Raw genomic sequence first — 20,000 nt, 5'->3', positions numbered from 1 at the left:
TACTAACGCGGAATAAGGAAAAATAGGATAAACTGTAATCACAGTGTCAATAAAAAAAAAGATAAAAAATTAACTTATTAATTTATCGCAGTAAAAAAAAAAAAAATTGTGACATCCTCTGCTGCTCCCACGGAGTTTAGGCCTATAGGCATAGGATTCATTTCGGGTAATTTCACTAGAAGTTTTCTTTTGGGATTCTATATTTCGTGATCTTTTGCCATGTTTCTTCTCACCCAAGCGATTGTTGTGATTTTGAAGCCAAGCAGAACTTCTATCTCTCTCTCAAAAGATGAATGCAGTAGTAATTATTTTAAAAGTATGTTTCTTAGAGTCACCCCATATTAGGGAAAACAGCTTATATATATTATATATTATATATATATATTATATATATATATATAATATATATATTATATATATATCTTATATATATATATATCATATATATATATATATATATATATATCTAATTGTATAGATATATATAAATATAAATATAATATAAATTCTTATATATATATTATTATTATATTAATATATATATAATATGGTGTAATATATATAATATAATATCCTATATTAATATATATATATATATATATATATATATATATATATTATATATATCCTTAAATCCACGGTAGAAAGGTTAGTGAAACTGGGGAGTTTGAACAAGTAATTTCGGATAAACAATTTTCTTCGTACCAGGAAAGCCTCTGGGTATATATGCTGGGGATCTTCTCCAGTAAGGCTGGAGCGGTACTTCCCCTTTATGTTGAACTGGGACATGGCTATAGGGCTCTCTCTCAGGATGAAGGGGAGCTTTGGTTTTTAACCTAATTACTCTTCTAAAAAAAAAAAGTGTCTTTAGTTCTATTATTGTTACTGTTGTTGGAATGATTACTATTAATAGTGGTGGCAGGAGCGATGTCAACAGAATTCGCAATAGTGATAATTTAACAGATATTGAAATGAATGGAGTCAAATGTTGTTGTCAGGATTTCTGTAGCTTGCCATGCTTTCCTTGCACTAATATCACTCCCCTTCAGATATTACCCTTAATTACTATTATTACTTGGCCCTCCTGATATTAGAGCAAAGCACGGGCCACAAAGACCACTCAGGAATAGCCTGGGTAAGGATATGCAGTAGTGATTCTCCCTTCATTTTTAGGTTCTTGTCCTGGGTAATGTTCTCCTGCCATTAAAAAATTGACACACTAAAAAGCTTAGAGGCAGAGAGAGAGAGAGAGAGAGAGAGAGAGAGGTGTTGTTAAAATACAGAATTCACTACATAAAATACCAAGTCTTCATATTTTTTATATTTATATATATTAGTGCGTGAAAACTAATGTTTAGTTACTTATGCGTTTGTTTACTTGTTTATTGATTTATTTGTAGCACTTGGGTAAAATGGAGCTCGAGTGGTGAGTGGTTTTAGATTTAAAAAACAAAAGGATTTAAGAAGAATTTAGATATTCCTAAGTGGCCTCTGTCATTACTGTGTAGGACAACGAATTTTGTAAGCATGGAGTTGCAATATAAATTATCATTCAAGATTATATAACAATAAGTTTATGAATTTAGCAGAATTCTCGTTCATCAACCCCAAAACGTCAACTCCATTATAATGGACTTTCATCAGGCGATTTGTTTGTTCAAATCGAGATCATTATGTTTGTAGATGAAGCGGAGTTTGCCCTAATCAGAAAAAAATGAAAATAATAAGAATGCAATGTGACGTAGATAAAACCCTCCCCCTTTTCTAATGTTTTTGTTTATCGGGGAACAAAATACAATTTTTTAAAAGTGCATGCATATGATATGAAAATTTACATTGATTTCAAAATACTTTATTTAGTTTTAAATTGAATTGCTTCTTTTGTGTGCATATTACTCAGTGATATGCGAAGCAATGAAAAATTTATATTCATGTCTGCGTTTCATTAACCTCAAGACTACATTTGCGTGCTTTTCGTCAAATTTGGCTTCAGTAGTTATGAAACTGTGTGTAGTTTTAATTGAACACACGAACCATTTGCGTATAGGCCTGGGGAGTGACGTCACAGCACCACCTGCGAGATATTTCGGCAAACAAATTCAGACACACAAATGGAATAGGCGAATGGAATATATCCGTGTTTATCGGGCAATAACCGCGCCGGAACCAAGGGTATGTTATGTGTCACGTTATTTTGGCAATTAAATTATAGAGCAGTAAATAAAAAGAGCTTGACGGACGAACATAAACTGAAAATTCTCGTCCTAGGCTGTCAGTAGTTTTTCATATTCAGATATACCTATTCTATATAGTGTGTGTATGCATGTAAATATATATATATATATATATATATATATATATATATATATAGATAGATATAATGTGTGTGCGCACGTGTATATATATATATACTATATGTTTTTGTGTGTGTGTATATATATACACTTCTATATATTTGTGTGTAGGCTAATTATGTCGGATATCTATTATATCCACCATACTGCAATCCTTTCCAAAAGTATAGTAAAGTGTATACATTGCTGTTTCTCCGTTTCTAGTATATAAATGGACTGTTTGTTGAAGCACTTAAGAAACAAAAGATGTGTCAACGTCGACGGGTTTCAGAAGGACTTTATGAAAAGGACTCTATTTCTCCTCAACACCTACCTCCCTCTCTCCTGACCAATTCACTGCAACGAAAGCCTTCCAAGAAGTGTACATTGTCCTGTTAGCCTCAGATTTGTTGATCTCAGATCATATCTCAAGCAGCCAAAACTGTTTTTCTTTTTCTAAAAGTTTATTTTGGATATTTTTGGTACTAGGAGAATATTAAAAAATCTTTTTATGAAATGAAAACTTTTTCATAAGCAAGTTCCTTTAAGTGTGTTCATAATTTGTCAAGTGTTGGTTTTGGAATATACCCTCATTTCTACGTAGCTCAGGCTATTTATCTTAGCCTCATTTTCTACAATAAGGAGCTGATTATGATGAAATCCTTACGACTATGCCAAACTTACTTTGTTTTCATAGCACACACTCTTCTTATCTCAGCTGAATATGATATTAAATTTGTTTAAAAGAGGGATTTAGTCATGGTCTTTAAAGTGGTCTGTCTTGAACTTTCGCTTCATTTCTGAATGAGATTATTAAAAATCGGTAAAATTATGTCTTTGGTAGCAACAGTGAACGTAATCAGTGCTTGAATAGATTAATACCCGAGCAATAAAATGCTCGGGTATTACTGCTTTTGTCGGAGACCGTAGAATCCTTTTCTCTTCCCCACTTCTGTTTATTTTTGCATAATGAGTGTAGTAAATTGACTCCTTAATATACGAACGGCCTTCCCCATAATATGTAAGGAAACATGCAATAAGAGTAACCGATCTTTATTTTGATATTCCTAGCCGAAAAAATAAGAAATATTCTCAGATAGTGTTCTTTTCATCATGTGATGCCAACCACGATTTCATAATACATAAACGGTAACCAGAAATTTCGGTCCCAGAAAGTTCGGTCCCAGAAAGTTCGGTCTCAGAAAATTTGGTCCCAGAAATTATTTATATACTGACAATGAAATCGTAATCTAACTGATGAAAAAATTAAACAAAGTATAGAAATAGAGTTTTATTAATAAAAGTGTAAAAAACGGTATGTTTCTTCAACAAAAAACCTATACAGTATAATATAAAATATAGCATATATATTGTGCACAAAATCAAGAAAATTGGGTCCCAGAATATTCGGTCCCAGAAAATTCGGTCCCATATCAGAAAAAATACTGTAAATGCATAGAAGTTTAAAAAGCAAAAAAATATAAAGTAACAAGTTCCTTCTTATCAATAAATACATAATCGATTATTTAAGTCATACATAATATTTCTTTTTATCAAATTTATTAAACCCTGAAATAGATAAATTCTATTTAAAATAAATCAGTAGGTTTAAAAATTATAAGAAAATCAATGCTTAAACTATCAAAACATAAAAAGAAAAATTAATGCAATGAATGAGCAATAGCCTTAAGGAAAGCTAATTTATCTTCACCATCATATGATTCTACAAGATTTTTTTATTCTCGTATCTGTTAACTGGTATTTTTTCTTGTTTTGCGGATTATCTCCTCTTTGCGCCTCAATTTCTTGGTCTGTGTAAGGAATTCTTCTTTTCGCAGAGCATCAATAAGCTTCCAAATGTTTGGGTGCTTATTTACTCGTTACTGATGCGCGCAGTGCTGAGTGAAACCCTTCAAATTCATTGTTTGTCCGTCCACCGCAATTCCGGAATGACCCTATCGTGGACATTCCAAAAATCAACTGGATATAAAGGCTGTTCTTATCTGCCACGTCTTCCTCTCTTTGGTCCAATGTATGTTAGCTCAAAATAACTTATAAAGTCTATTGGTATTGATTCATCCTCACAGAGATGTTCATAAGTATCAATTACATCTTTTGGTGGTAAAAATACAAGTGCGCAGAACATCTTAATTTTTATGGCAAAACAGCCATCAGTACCATATTGAACTTTGTATCCTAATTGACATATTTTCCTATAAATAGTCTGGCAAAAATGAAATAAACAGCCTACGCTGCTGCTTTCAGTAAAGTTACTGTCACAGCTGTTACGAATTGCTCGTTCAAAGTCAATCAAAACGTGACAAGGGTTAATATTTGGTCGCAATTTACTTAGTTCAAGAAAAGTGCTGTCATATGTTCTTGAGTTTTGTCCGGCAATAAAATGAAAGCTCTTGGATAAAATCTCCCATTTATGAAGGCATGAATGGTGAACAGCTGATGCCATATACTTCGTGATGATTTAAATGTGCCATCCATTCCTAAAATTGATGCATTTTCCAGTTGCTGAAGACCTTCGTCGGAGGCGAAGATTAAAACCCGCTTTTCATCATCACTGCCTGTGTCGCATTGCAGGAACAAATGACCGCCTTGTAAATATTTAAAAATATCTGATACTTGAAATCCTGTTCGTCGAAGAGGCAATGGAGGAGTGCCAAAAGCCTTATTGCGCCAGTTTGTAATGCTTCTAGAAACCGTTTGCAACCGTGGTAATTCATATTTTGCATTCTCTCTAATATTACTTGTAGCTTCGGAAATGAGCACCCGAGTACTTGTTTCACCTCCTTTCTGCAACTTTTTTCTTAATGTTGAAATGGCGAGACGAGCTCCCACTCCATTCGGCGTTGGTTCATGATCATGACTGTTGATTGTTGAAATTATTATAGGTTCACCTGGTTTATTCTCTGTATGAGCACGAGCACGATATGTGTTACGGTTCTCACAGCGCCACAATTTCTTTGTCTTGTCGGAACTAAACTTATGAAAGTCATAAACATAGTTAACTTCATCAATCAATTTGTCTGTTTTTTTCACTTTTAAAATATTTTGCAGCCATGATGGGGTTCTTCAAATAAGAGAATTGTGCTTATCCTGGAAGAAGAGTGACTAAAAACTGAGTTACAAATGTCACCGTTTTTTATATATAGGCGGTGTCAATGAATGTTAATGAAAGTACACAAGTTATCTTTCTCAAATACCATTACAAGTGCTTAAAGTCCTATATGACAAAACTACTGAAAAAATCATTTAACACCACGTACTCTTTTGTTTACAGTTTGTAAACAAATCCCAGGCTCACAAAGTTCTCGCGCTCTTGTTGATCTTTGTAAAATATCTCGTCTGGATTGCTAAACAATTGATCTCTAAGCCAAACGAGTCATTAAAGTTATTGAGAGAAATAAAAGATTTTCATTTCTTCTAACATCATGTATTTATATGCCTTTTTCCAGAAAGGTTATATTTGACTTGGTTATTTAGATTTTAGAAATTTTCCGGGACCGAATTTTCTGAGAATGAGATTTCAGGACCGAATTTTCTGGGACCGAATTTTCCTAGCACCTACATAAACAACTTTAATGAACCAAGTAACTAACTCATCCTGAAGTGAAATATAATGACACTGAGATAATGCGTCTCCTGTGATGATCTTTCTGGTGATCTCCTTAATGGTGGATCAGTAAGAACCGCCCTCTGCCTTTACAATATGTAACATGGGAAAGGTATGAATTATATTTCCGATTTTATTGCATCAGAAAATTATTTAGATATATTTACAGGAACTTCCTTGTCGTCACACTTTATTCGAAAGTATTTTATTTCCCTTTTCTTAGCAATTCGAATTTTCTTTTAGTGAAAATAAAATAGGTTGTATATTTAATGGACCTTCGGGGTTGAAATGTCATAAAGCAGCGGACAAGTGAGGAATATGCCGTTCGCGCGTGGGTGCGCAAGTTTGGGCGTGGGTGTGCGTGCGTGGGCGTGGGTGTGGGTGGGCAGGGTGTTCTTGGTCCAGGGAAAACTACGTACACAGGGTTCATATGCGGCCATTCCGGAAATGACTATGACGTCTTCTATGATATGCATCTTCTGGGGCGCGCGTGGTTATAATTCTCTCTCTCTCTCTCTCTCTCTCTCTCTCTGCGCGGACGTTCCACTCATAATAGAATCAAGTCAATAACATTATACAAGGAGAACAATAAAATACAAAGGTTAATAACTGAAAATCGGGGATAACCATCTTCAAGGCTTATAAATAAAGAACAATCTCCTGCCAGGTATCTAGAGGCAAGATTTCAGTTACAGTCTCATAACAGCTCACTTGTAAATTAAAATTAAAAAATGAAAATAAAAATGATAGAAAAGTGTATAAATGAAATAACAGTAATAAAAATAAATTAGTTTTGATGTCAATTCATTGTTTACGAAAGTGCCCATTGACGATCTGCTACAGTTTCTACAAGAAAAAATAACTGAAAGAACGTAGATGCGTAGAAAACGTTGGGTTACCCGAGCTTAATGTACAAGGGACGCTTATGAAAATAGCCACCGTGCCAGGAATACTAAAATTTCGGAATGGCCCACTTCGAGCCACGATTTGCGCTGCATGCTTGGTCCTATCCCCTGGGGTGTATTAAAAAAGGCTTATTGGGCGAAATGAACTCTCTCTCTCTCGCTCTCTCTCTCTCTCTCTCTCTCTCTCTTCTCTCTCTCATTTCCGACTGTTCCAATTCATTGATGCGTGGGTCGTTCGTGTGTACCAACAAAACTATTGAGGATTGATAAGGCTTATGGTGAAATTGAGTTATCGATATGGCTTGGTGGCGCTGGGGCAACGAGAAGGTGATTGTAAGATTATTAATGTTTAAATTCAAACTGTGGCGGGAGAAATAACTTCAAAGTTGCCACATGCAATATTCCTACGTCTTAATTATGCTTGACTCAGTATTTTAGGAAGTAACGATGCAAGCGTCTCTGTCAATACATTATCACTTAAACCTTATTAATATTTCTCTCTCTCTCTCTCTCTCTCTCTCTCTCTCTCTCTCTCTCTCTCTCGCAGATGAATATATGTCTATGTTATAACAGAAGCAGTAACGAATTAAGCCTTCCTTTGTCAGCATATTAATTTCATTAAAATCTTACTGAAATTCTCTCTCTCTCTCTCTCTCTCTCTCTCTCTCTCTCTCTCTCTCTCTCTCTCAAGTAAATTTGTTTACCTACACAGAGATGACAAATAAGTTGATTATGCAAACGTGACAACTGGGGAAAGATAAAGAGAAAATGGGAACGGTAGACCATTTTATAAATCTGGTTGCAGACTTTCTAAAATAGTTTTATGTAAACTGAAAGAAACTTTAAAAGGTTTTGCTTCACTGACTCAACGCCTTATCTTGGTCAAATATACAGAATGGCACACACACACACACACACACACACACACACATACAACGCGTCCATTACCGCTGTCATGTACTCAGAGCAATATATCACGCGAACACAATCTGGTTCATTTAAGAGAAATGGTGGAAATTATATTACTTTTAACTTACCTCGCCATAATTTTTTTCTATGGTCGATCTTTGTTTAGTGAAATTTCTGAAATGAAAAGGAAAAAACATTAGCTTATCAGTAAACTTGTTTGCTCGTGTGCCTGTTCAGAATGACAAATTAGTTTCTAATTGTCACTAATATAAATTATAACAGAGGTAATACTAGCAATTGCAATATTTTTATGATGATGACGATAATGATAATGATGATGAATGTTTTTGTTATTGTTATGTAAAGTAACTTTGAATGCGAAATTGGTTGACTTAGTGCTGAGCGATGGTTTGAAAATTCAGATACGACTGCTTTTGCATGCATATTCCTTCTCCTTTAAGGTTAGTGAATTAATGCTTTCCGACTAACTATTTAATTCAGAATATTTTTTCAAAGCAGCTTAGAAAATATTTTTATGTACTCACAAATATCGGTGTCAAGTAACAAGGTCGTTATTGAATCATTGTGAAACGTTCTTCAAAAAATTAATTTTTATGAATACTTTCCTTGGAAAAACGTAAGAAATCCTGTTAACACGAAACAAGATTCACTTTGTTGTCTTCTTTCAAGTATAGATATTCACATATATTGCCACATTAGAGCGTTTTCTTTGTCATGAATATAATTTTTGTTTTTCCAGGCCATCCTTAGCAAAATTTAATATAATGCCAGTTTTATCTTCTATGCGAATCGTCTTTAATTTTGAAAATTCTCTTTTTCGTGAAATTCCATATCGTGCTTGCATCCTTAGTTAACTTATTCTACGTTTCTTTAATTTAATCTTCTATTTTTCCCTTTCATCTTTCTTTCAGTGCATTGTTCAGAATGAGCAAGTGGTAGTAGTGACCATTTCTACATTACCATCATCTCAGTAGAGAGAGAGAGAGAGAGAGAGAGAGAGAGAGAGAGAGAGAGAGAGAGAGAGAGAGAGAGAGAGAGCTCCGACAAGTATCCTGAGAAATTTGAGGATTTGCCAAGTAACGAAGATTATGGTGATGGCAATCTTATGTATGTAATTTGCATGTTAAACTGAAGGACTCGCCAGTAAGGTCGATCACAGAAATCTCTCACTGAGGAAGATTACTTTAGTATTGTATCTTTTCTCCTAATCGAGAGTGCTTTATATTTGACAATAATAATTCCTGCTTAGCTGCTACTCACATTAGACAGTTACTTTCGCTTCCTATTCAGTGAATAAATCAATAACCATTATTTTTGTGACGTCAGTCAAGAAATCCAGTTGAAAGGATAAAACAATTTTGTTAAACGGGGTCAGTTTAAGCAAGGGAATTTTATGGTTTGAAATATCGTTAAGACCTTTTCATTTCATCTTCTTTCATGCTTTAACCTAACATTTTATTCTGTCGGACAGGTAGAAAAAAATTCCCAATGTTAAGAAGTAATTTTTATAAAAGATCTTGTTACCTGCGTAAGACCTTTAAATTTATCGTCAGTGATTTGAATTAAATTAAGAAATCTTTTTTTTTTCTTAATAAATTCCAACGGGACTCAAGGAGACAGTGGTTTTGTAACGCCAGGAAAGGTAGTTCACTGCACTGTTGATATAGTATATATAATCTTAGGTCTCTAGGGATCATCCTTCAGTTAAGTAGAGGAATCACTTGGGAGTTTAATAAGTTTCTTTTTCGGGCCTCTATAAAAATCCGCCTCCCTTATCTTTTCTGTGCTTTATCATCCATAAATCTCCACTCATTTCCAGCCTACCATGTCATGGAAGTAGGCCTGGGGCTTCCAACTCTTCTGGGTTCATAGGAGCCCAACTGACACTCCCCATAGGGGGTAGTGCTGTCAGTGCACCTCACGCGGTGCACAGTAGGGTTTACTGAAGGTTCTTTGCAGCGCCCCTCCGGCCCCTAGCTGCAACCCTCATTCTTTCCTTTTACTGTGCTTCCGTTCTTATTCTCTTTCATCCATCTTGCTATCCACCCTCTTAACAATTTCATAGTGCGACTGCGAGGTTTTCCTCCTGTTACACCTCTCAAACCTTTACTTCCCGTTTTCCTACCAGCGCTGAATGGCGTTATAGGTCCCAGGGCTTGGCCTTGGACGAAATCTTATAATCCAAACTGACGCTAACGAATAATGCTCTTCCAAACCATCTCCATCTCTCCCTCATCTCCTTCATGTTTATATATGGAACTTCCATAATTTCCGTTAATGGAACATTTCTTTATTTCTAACCCGGCCCTGCCTTCTGACTTGTAATATTCTTCTAATAGCTTTATTCTCAAATCGTCAAAATCGTCTCGATGTGGTTTCATGGTCTTACCCTGATTTTTGGTTCATAGATCATCCCTGATATTTTTTTCTATGTTTATTTCTCCATCTTATTAAGAATAAGCATAATGAATATTTTCAGTATGACTGATGGAAGCACAGTGACTTACATAGTTATCTTACCAGTAACTTCTAATTCCCAATCATTTGGGTTTTTTTTCACAATTTCTTATTCTTCCAAGTAGTCTAGTAATAAGTATACGAGGTGTCATTTCAAATTCTGCTGGAGTCCTCTTTGTATTAATTCCATTATAACCTTGTGTTGTCCGCCTAAGTTTCCTTTTTATTGATTCCACTTCAGAAACAGAAATTTTCTGCTAAGCTCTGCCTTTCATCTTCTGATATTAATGGCATAGTCCTTCTTTTCGCAAATATTTTCCTCACTTTCGACCATGGATATTTCAGTAACCAAAGCTTTTTTCGAAAATTATTTCAAAAATTAGGGAACATATACTCTAAACATTTTTGACAGTCACTTCGAATTTTAGCTTCAGCCATTATTTTGTAAACGTTCCAGACTTCATTTAACTAAATTTACACATTTTATAAGATGAAAACGATGACGAATACTTATGTGATCTCAAGATTTTTAGGAGCAATAACATAATTAAATGTATATATATATATATATATATATATAATATATATATATATATATATATATATATATATATATATATTTGCATGTATGTCATTCTATGTATGAATGTGTACATGTATGTCTGTATGCACGTAGCGTTTGTCAGTAAGTGTGCAAAATCTTAAAAATCTTAGAGGCCAAGGTAATTCTGTTGTGTTTGTCCAACAAGACTAATGGCCAGGGCAGAAGTTGGACATCCTCCTTCCTGCAGCTATAATTTATGGCCATCGTATAAGCAACTCTTTACGAGGAAGAGAGCACGAAAATCTAAAGGAAAGCAAACTGCTCAGAATGACAGAATAAAAATTGTACTGCTGGACACACACTTCCACCCCTCAGTCTTAGTTCTCTAGATACTGGATGTGACTCCAGCACGTTGTCCATGTTCGGCTGATGAAATCTTTGAATTGTTCACTTTTCTTGGACATTCGTAGGTAACATTTCCCATTCTGTTTTTCTTTGAGAATTCGTCTCCTAAATTGGTGGTATAGTACTTTACACGAATAAGTAATTTATAGCCTGATCTTTAACCTTCATTTTGATACACTTCACAGCTTTTATGTGAATGTTATACATCTCAATCCTCTCAGAAGCAAGGAAAGGTAGGTTATCGAACTTTTGTCTTCATTTCAAGAATTAGTCATATATGCGTTACAATTAAGACGAAAGCTCGGAAGCCTTCGTTTTTCCTCAGTCAGAAAAGGCATCAACCTCATTTTTACGGGAGAATCTATAGTTTTCTTCGAGAGTCCTCATTCTAACTGTTGTCTCCATCATTATTTCTTAAATTTCGGGCTGGGTAAGGGCACTACTGGGTAGCCCCTTCCGTCTGCCGTTTCTTAGGAATATAAAACTAATAATATCTTTCAGTATGTTTGCTTTACAAGTTAAGTTTTAGACAAATTACTTTGGTAGAGGAAAACATGAAATAAAATAAGAGAAGCAACAAAAATCCATTACCGGCCTGAAGGTTTGTGTTCCTGCCGCATTTCATTGTTTCATTTGGCGAACTGAAACAAAGCTCCTCTCTTCTGTCAAAAAAGGAAATGACATTTTAAGCTACCAGCTTAGTGGTGTTTATTTCCGTGGATTTGCGCATTTCTTTTTTCCTTTACTAGTTTTCTTTATACAAATGTTTTTTTTTCCGGTTGGTGGGGATGAATTACAAATACTTTTTTCTCTTTCTCCTTGGCTGATGCTGGTAAAAGTTGTAATTAATTTTTTTTAATGCTTTTGTTCTTTATTAAACCTAAAAGGAGGGTATCGTTGGTGTTGTATTCCAACGAATAATTGCTCTATAGAAAATGATTTGGAGATTTAACCTCTTAAGATCTGTGATAGTTTTAAAGTTTTATTTTTTACGTCCACTACCCCTCGGATTTTGTGCAAGTATTTTGGAATGAGATGTCTCCCATTATGGTCGTCTCCACCGTAGCTGCGACTCACTGTAATTGATTAGATACCGGGCACATCGTTTGCTTCTTGTATTAACCGTGTTAAAGGGAGGTTTATCGTAACACACCGAAATTGCTCCGTCCTCGGCAGAGTATTAAACCTTGATCCTCTTGCTAGCGGGACGGATTTATTAACAAGAACGCGTGAAAGATGAAATATATGACGAAAAGGATTTTTTTTTTTTTTGCATGCATTGCACATCTTGCTTTCATATCATACCACTGAAAACAAAAATGTCTCCCCTCGTCATTGTGTGTTTGCGTGAGTTAGTGCGCGTCCCAGTGGGACTCCCGTGAAGGGGGTGGGGGGTTAGGGAATCCTGTCGGTCGCTAATCTCGTTATACCGGTGTGAGTTCATGTTCCATTAACACTAGTGGATGCCTTTTTTTTTTCTTTTGCGTGTGTGTGTGTGTGTGTGTGCTCACAAGTCGTTTGCATGCGTTGCCACCCTGGTCGTATTTCCGGCGAAGTGGTTGACCATCGTAATTGTTTCTCGATTTGAAATGATTGTTAACAATGGCTTTCAATATTTTTTTTATGTTCTTTCCGCATATTTATGTATGAACGAGTTTTTCATGTATAGGATATATATATATATTTGTGAGTGTGTGTGTGTGTGTGTTTGTGCGTGTGTGTAAATATGTGTAAATATATATATATATATATATATATATATATATATATATACAGACACACACAAGTATATATTCTTGCTCTTAATACTTAAGTAACTACAAAGGCTTCAAGAATTTCGCGCACAAGAATTTAAAACTGGAGATTGTCTTCATGCGTCTAACTTCTAAGGTAATTTCACGTCAAGAGAATATGACTTGTGTAGCTTACACACCAGCCTTTTATAGTATGAAAATAAGCTGCTTTAAATAGTTCGTTTTACAAAATAGGCGTCTCCCCCGACTCCAATTCCAATCAGTTTTAGGCAGTGTAAAATGAAAGGAGCAGTATCAGATATTTGACCGGAAATTATTCCTGGTTCAGGCGATACGGTCAGGTTGCGTTCTAGTTGTGGTCATCACTACATCGTCGTTTCTTTATTCTTTTTTGTATGTTGGGTGGGAGTTAATTCTTAATAAAACTTTTATTTTTATCTTTTACTTTATATGTGCGTCCTTTACTGGCAATTTATTTTCTTTTATGCATAAGGCTTTTTTGTCGCCTCCATTACCAGTTCATTCTCTTCTTCATTAATAATTAATTATCTCCTCCTCTCCTCCTTCCCCTCACTCCTCTCTCCTCCGCCCCTTCCCTCCTCTCCCTCTTCTTCTTCTTCTTCTTCTTCTTCTCTTGCATATTATGCCATTATTTGATAGGATGCAAAATACAGCTCAAGTTCTCATTCGCCTTTGTTCTGTGTATTGGAATAGGGATCGTGTTCATTTGAGCCGGCTAATGAATGCAAGAGGGCTTGCAATGGGAGATTTAAAGCCTTGAATGGCAATTTACCGCAATTTAGACTCTCTGTCGTCCATTGAATAGATGAGATGTGGAAATTGAGTGTGATACTCCATCCCTCGGGGGATACGTAGTATTTCGCTCATCCGAGGTGATTTTCTCTCTCTCTCTCTCTCTCTCTCTCTCTCTCTCTCTCTCTCTCTCTCTCTCTCTCTCTCTCTCTCTTTGTTCTTTTAACAGAGGTGGTTCTCTCTCTGTTTTTTAACAGGGGTGATTCTCTCTCTCTCTCTCTCTCTGTCTCTCAGTTTTTTTTTTTTTTTTTTTTGAGTCTCTCCTCTCTCCCAGCCAGCGGATGGAAATTGGAACTAGAACAATTCACCATCAAGTAAAAGATAGCTTCATTTTGCAACAGACTACCAGCTGCGGTTGCGAATAGTTCTGCTAATGGCCAGTTTAAGAAGAGAACAGATGAAATAACGAACATACTGTTACGATTTATTCGTTTCCGTTTATTTAATTGAGGTGTCTGTATGATTGGAAGTATATATTTTAGACTCCTCTATCCCTATAATTCTTTGTAGGTATCTCGTAGTAGGAGAGCAAAATATTTACAGCTATGTGTATTGACAGCCAGGTGGGCTTGTCGATCACAGACTTGATGAGAAAGTGACAGGATTATCCCAGAGGAAAATGATTGATTCGCCTCTCGAAAGAAGGGAGATAGAAGATTATAGGGAAACAGGAAAAACGGGCAAAAGGAGAGAATTCTAAGGAGGTAGTAGCATTGGATATGAAATAGTCAATGAACCATGTCATTCGAGGGTTGCTGATTTCCAGGGAATTTGAGCTAAATTTGATATAATCCCAATCCACTGATTTAATAGAGCTGAGGTTGGAATCTAAATTGTGGGCTCCTTAAGGTTTTAGGACTATTTTAGGCTAAGGTCTGGCTATGATGAGAGGAAATTGTTCGGAAGAGTCAATTTTAGAGCAAATTGTGAGTAAATTGCGGAAAGCTTTCATTTTAATGAGAGTGTAGGGTGGGGGCCATAGACCCGCCTCTCGATTTTTTTTTTTTTTTTTTTTACTTTGCCTTGTACTGAAATATAGATTTTGGCCCAAATTATATTCTGAGTTTCATCTTTTTTTCCTCCTTTGGGAAGGAGTAATCGTAAGTGTGTCTGAGTTAATTTTTTTTCTCTTTTTTTGGAAGGAGTATCTTCGAGTCTTGCAAGTAAATGGGCTCAAACGTGTTCATTTTAATATTTTTTTTTTCTTAAAGATCACCTAAGGATGCTATATTGGTATTACAGAGGTGGAAAAAAATATGAAGCTAAAGAGATTTGTGCGATTTGCGTAAATATTTGAAGCTCTTGGGTAACCTTGCAAGCTGGTGAGCGCTTCATTACCATACTCGAGGTATTGGTGCTCTGCCTAATCAAAAGTAAGGTGAGGATACTATGCTTTGCCCCGTTCCAGCTCATGTTTGTGTAACACAATGCAAAAGAGCTCTCCCTAGTTACGAGGTGGCTGATGACATTAACATAACTGAATTCGCTCTTTAATCGAAGAAAAGTATATACCTCCTAATTTATTTTGTTACCCTGGCAGTATTTTTAGGAGCTATAGGATAAAAACAAATAATAAAAGATTTACACTTCTTCAGGAATTATTCACATGTAAAAACAATGAGCATGAATCGTGTAAATTTAATGTAGGAAGTTGATGAATTGAATTTTAGAGTACTGAGAAAATATTGAGAATAGCAGTTATTTCTTCATAAAAGTGATGAACTTACCTAATATCTTCTAAGAGATCGCATTCCTGTTGATTTTTCGCTTGTAATTTGGAGACTTGTTCACCGTGAAGATTTTTGCACACTTTTAGGTAGCTTCCCTGAAAAGATAAAAAAAAAGATATTTGAACAGAAAGGAAGAAAGGAAACTTTTAAGTCAATTTGTTTCCATCTTTATTTTATATATAAAAAAATCTCATGCACCGTCAACAATTTGAATGAATGGAAAAAATTGTAATTCAAGGTTTCTTTGTACCATGTAATGCATGGCATAACTACGAGTAATAGCTGAGATGGTGTTCCTGAAAATTTATTTACGGGTTTGTTTACAAAAGACAACATTCATTTCCTTCTCAACCCGAAAAGGCTCACATTACGGCAATCCAAAAACTGATACTCCACCGCAAAGGAAGAGATAAGCCGGCATCTAAAAAGTAAAGTTGTATGAATGGCGAAAAAAGGAATATGGACGAAAATTCTACCTTACGGGAATAATAATCGATCTCCACAGAAGACGTGGGAAGTGGTGGTAGCGTAGGACATATTTTCGTTATTGGTGAGATTCAATATCTCAAGTCTCTTTGTGTAGCTGTGATGCCTTTTTTTTTTTTATTCTAAATCAGACTTGAATGGCAGTGCATCTTTTTTTCTGTTTTGTGTTTACTTGAACTTTTGAGATCAGCATCTCATTTTTTATTCATACGTTTTAGATTGCGGTAGTCGGAGGATTTTCGAGCTCACTTTTATGTGTGCCATGAGTGTATTATGTAAATAGAAGAGCGGTGGAACTTTAGTTTTCTGTAAAAAAAAAAAAAAAAAAAAAAAAAAAAAAAAAAAAAAAAAAAACTATTCCGCCGGCTTTGGCTGTCCGTCCGCACTTTTTCTGTCCGCCCTCAGATCTTAAAAACTACTGAGGCTAGAGGGCTGCAAATTGGTATGTTGATCATCCACTCTCCAATCATCATACATACCGAATTGCAGCCATGTAGCCTCAGAAGTTTATTTTATTTAAGGTTAAAGTCAGCGATGATCGTACGTCTAGCAACGCTAAAGGACAGGGTACCACCGGGTCGTGGCCAAAAGCTTCAAGGGCCACGGCTCATGCAGCATTATACGCTGTATAGAAAACTCGATTGCGCCGATGTTTTTACATGTTGTGTTTTGGCATTGAGGTATTTTCGTATATGCGACTTCATGTTGTTCTTTATTGTTTAACAATGTTGTTATTGAGGAACCCCATTTACATCTTGTATTAACATTTTGATTGTAATGATTTTGTGACTTCTTTTGAGTAAACGCGGAAATATTTTACGCACCGCGTGATCTTCATGCTTCGTGTGATTCGACTAAAATGTAAGACACTTACATTTTGTAAAGAAGAAGAAAATACTTTAGTATCGAATGACTGATTTCACCTTGTTTTTGCGTTGTAACTTTTTTTTCTTTGTAGGGGCCGGGTCATAGCTTTGAAGTACATGTCGTTCTTCCAACGTTACCAGTAAATATCAGTCATTAGTTACCACACTAACAGTGATAGTTTTCCATGTCTTTGTGATAGTCACATGGCTGTCAAACGCTTTTTCGAGTCGAATGTTTATGAACCAATAATATTAAAAATTGCTGTTAACAAATATTCCGGGTTTTTTCATCATCCTTTTTCTGGCATTCTCTAGGCGTGAAGTAGAGAAGAATATTGTCTTTTGCCTAATAAAAGGTAATTAGATTTCCTTATTTGAAACGAACCTAGCCTTTGATTTTTCGAGTTAAGAAAATATTTTTATCAAGGTCTTCATCTTTACAGTGTGGAAAGTTGATATGAAAAAAAAACCTTTGTGTAATAGATTACACGAATAAAGGAGAGAAGGAAATGTTATGATAAACAGTTTAGATGATATCCATAATAAAATTTAAGGACTCTAATCTATATGAAATAGCGGTTGTTATTTCAAGACTTCGTAAGTCTTTACCGCCATTCATCGATCACCCTGTCGTACGGGAATGTCTGGGCCAGTCTTAGCTCAGGCCAAGATAGAAAGCCAAGGCAGCCAATATGAAGCAAAGGCGTCGGGAGAAAGAAAATTTAAAGCTTATCTTCGATCATATTGAAGAGGTGAGTCTACAAAGGCCTCGTCATCTTTTGGCAATTTGCATCGTGCAAAAGATTCTTCTCAACGATTGCCATCCTGGCCGAATTTTAGGGAATATTATGGTTACGAAAGACCTTCCGTAATGTCGGTCTTCGGACAGTGTCAAATAAGCGCCTCAGTGGCGTGGTTGGTTTGGTCTTGACCTGCCACCTCGGTGGCCGCGAGTTCGATTCTCGGGCATTTCAATGAGGCGTGTGTATTTCTGGTGATGGAAGTTCACTCTCGACGTGGTTCGAAAGTCCCGTGAAGCCGTTGGTTACAACAAAAACAACAGTGTCAAATGTCTTCTCGTAATCAGCAAGAGTCGTCTTAATGAATTTTTAAATTCCATACACTGCGTCACAATATGTCCTAACTTTTCTACCCCTGCCTCTTCTTAAGACTGCTTCTTCATTTCTAAGGTTATTATCAGTTGCTTTCTTCAGTTTATCAAGAGTAAGGTTCGCTTCCCAGTAAAAAAATATTAAAACATAAAAGATATTAGAAAAGAAGTAGTGCTGAAGCTTTTTAAGAAGTTCGTCAGCCTCTTACTCGGTGTTATTTACTTGTATCCTGCTCCCAGGTGGCCTAATTATTCGAGACTTTTCTTGCTGATTCAAATGCTACCCGAAGAAAGGATTTAAGATAATGAGTTTTCGTGGTACAAAATAAACTGAAGTTTGAGAAAAAATGCAAATAAGGAAAATATCCGATTTGAAAAGGAGACAAGACCAAAACATGCAGAGATTGTCATTTTTAAAACGACATTTTCCTGTGTCACGTCCACGTTCATTGCCTGTCATTCTTTGAAACATTTTTGCCTCGTATTTTTTGGACTTGATATGCTTAGACCCTTACGCCTTAACACTCGCAGGTGTTCAAGTGCAACTTTCCCCGTCGCGTAGGAAAAGTGCAGTGTTTCCAGTGGTCCTCATGCTTTAAGCATTAAACATTTTACGCTCTCCACTCACGCGAGTTCTAGTGGGCCACATTTACCTGTGTGGCCCTTTATTTTTTCTTACGTGCCTTTTTCTCGTATTTTAGTGTTGGTTTTTATGTAATTGTGGTCCTTATATTTTTTCGTCAACATTTTTCTCGTTTACATCTGTTGGTTTTTAAGTAATTGTAACACGTCAACTGTATTTCATGAATTTATGGTCTCAGTTTTCGTTTGAGTTTTCGTGAGTCTGTCACGCAATGCTAATTCTGCGCACAGTGGATATGTTCAGAAATGACTGGATTTTATACTTTTATTTCATGAAGGACCGGAGCTACCAAATGTAGGCTATTTTGGAAAACTTACTTTGTTAATTTGCCTTAGTGTCCTTCTTAGCTGTGCATGAATACTTTTTCATTTAAATGTTTGATACCTGTGGTTCGCATTTCAATGGCAGTAAATGCGTGTAGATTTTTTAATTTATATATAAAATATTTGTCTCGTTCAAATGCAGTGGAATCAAATACCAAGTACTGCTGTTATTCAAAATAAACAGTCATCCATCATCACCAATATCAGGAAAAGGTTATTTTGTAAGTAAAAATGAATCACCGATTTGTGATACAAATTAAATGTCAAAATAAAAAATCTCCACCGAGTATCATTCATTGTCGGCACCTTCCTTGTTTTACGATGAATATAATAAACCGAATTATTTAATGAAAGCGAGAATGTTTCGCACTGACACTAATTCATGATTAGATATTTGAATATTACCGTTGACTCTTTAGGTACATCAGTTTCCATTGAATCTCAGTGTGACCTAGACCTGCGGCGATAATGTCGATTGCTGACGACAGGAAATTTAATGACGATAATGACAAGTGATAGTGTTGGTGTATGACGCTGGTGATTAATGGCGACGCCTTGAAATTTAATGGGAGGTTGATGGCGATAATGAGATTGTGATGATGTAAGTAATGGCCCTGTGGCAGCTTGTAGGAGAAGGGCTGTTAAATGAATCCTTTCTTAATCTTAGTTGTTCATACTTGCGTTCTATATATATATATATATATATATATATATATTATATATATATATATATATATATATATATATATATATATATATATATATATATATAATATAATATTATATATATATATATATATATATATATATATATATATGTGTGTGTGTGTGTGTGTGTGTGTGTGTGCGCGCGTGCGTGTGTGTGTATGCGTGTGCGCGCGTGCGTGCATGTGTGTCTGTGTGTGGGTGTGAATTAGATAATAAGACAGTAGAGTAATTGGTAACTTTCGTATTCAGTAAGAAGTACTTTGTGAAACGGGTAACATGTTACTGTGAATAATTCTGATGATTTAAGCATTGAAGAAATTATATACTTATATATATATATATATATATATATATATATATAGTATAT

At 35.5% G+C, this 20,000-nt stretch overlaps 1 protein-coding gene across 36 annotated transcripts in view; it reads right to left on the bottom strand.

Moving 5' to 3' along the window:
* Nucleotides 1-20,000, bottom strand: part of LOC135222911 (protein nervous wreck-like) — a 342,896-nt gene that overhangs the window by 184,858 nt on the left and 138,038 nt on the right. For 35 of the 36 annotated variants that reach the window (XR_010316383.1, XM_064261335.1, XM_064261308.1 and 32 more), the window contains exons 2-3: nt 15,494-15,594; nt 7,901-7,946 (exon numbers count right to left, since the gene is read on the bottom strand). Coding sequence is in view for 35 of the 36 variants with exons in the window: in XM_064261335.1 (XP_064117405.1) it covers nt 7,901-7,946; nt 15,494-15,594 (147 nt within the window). In the remaining variant the exon portion in view is untranslated. The remainder of the gene's footprint in view (nt 1-7,900; nt 7,947-15,493; nt 15,595-20,000) is intronic. The other variant, XM_064261306.1, reaches the window with a different exon arrangement.

Source organism: Macrobrachium nipponense, chromosome 8 (assembly GCF_015104395.2).
Source record: "Macrobrachium nipponense isolate FS-2020 chromosome 8, ASM1510439v2, whole genome shotgun sequence".
Classification (NCBI taxonomy): Eukaryota; Metazoa; Arthropoda; class Malacostraca; order Decapoda; family Palaemonidae; genus Macrobrachium; species Macrobrachium nipponense.
The sequence above is the reverse complement of the archived record's forward strand: the minus strand, read 5'-3'. Positions and strand labels throughout refer to the sequence as shown.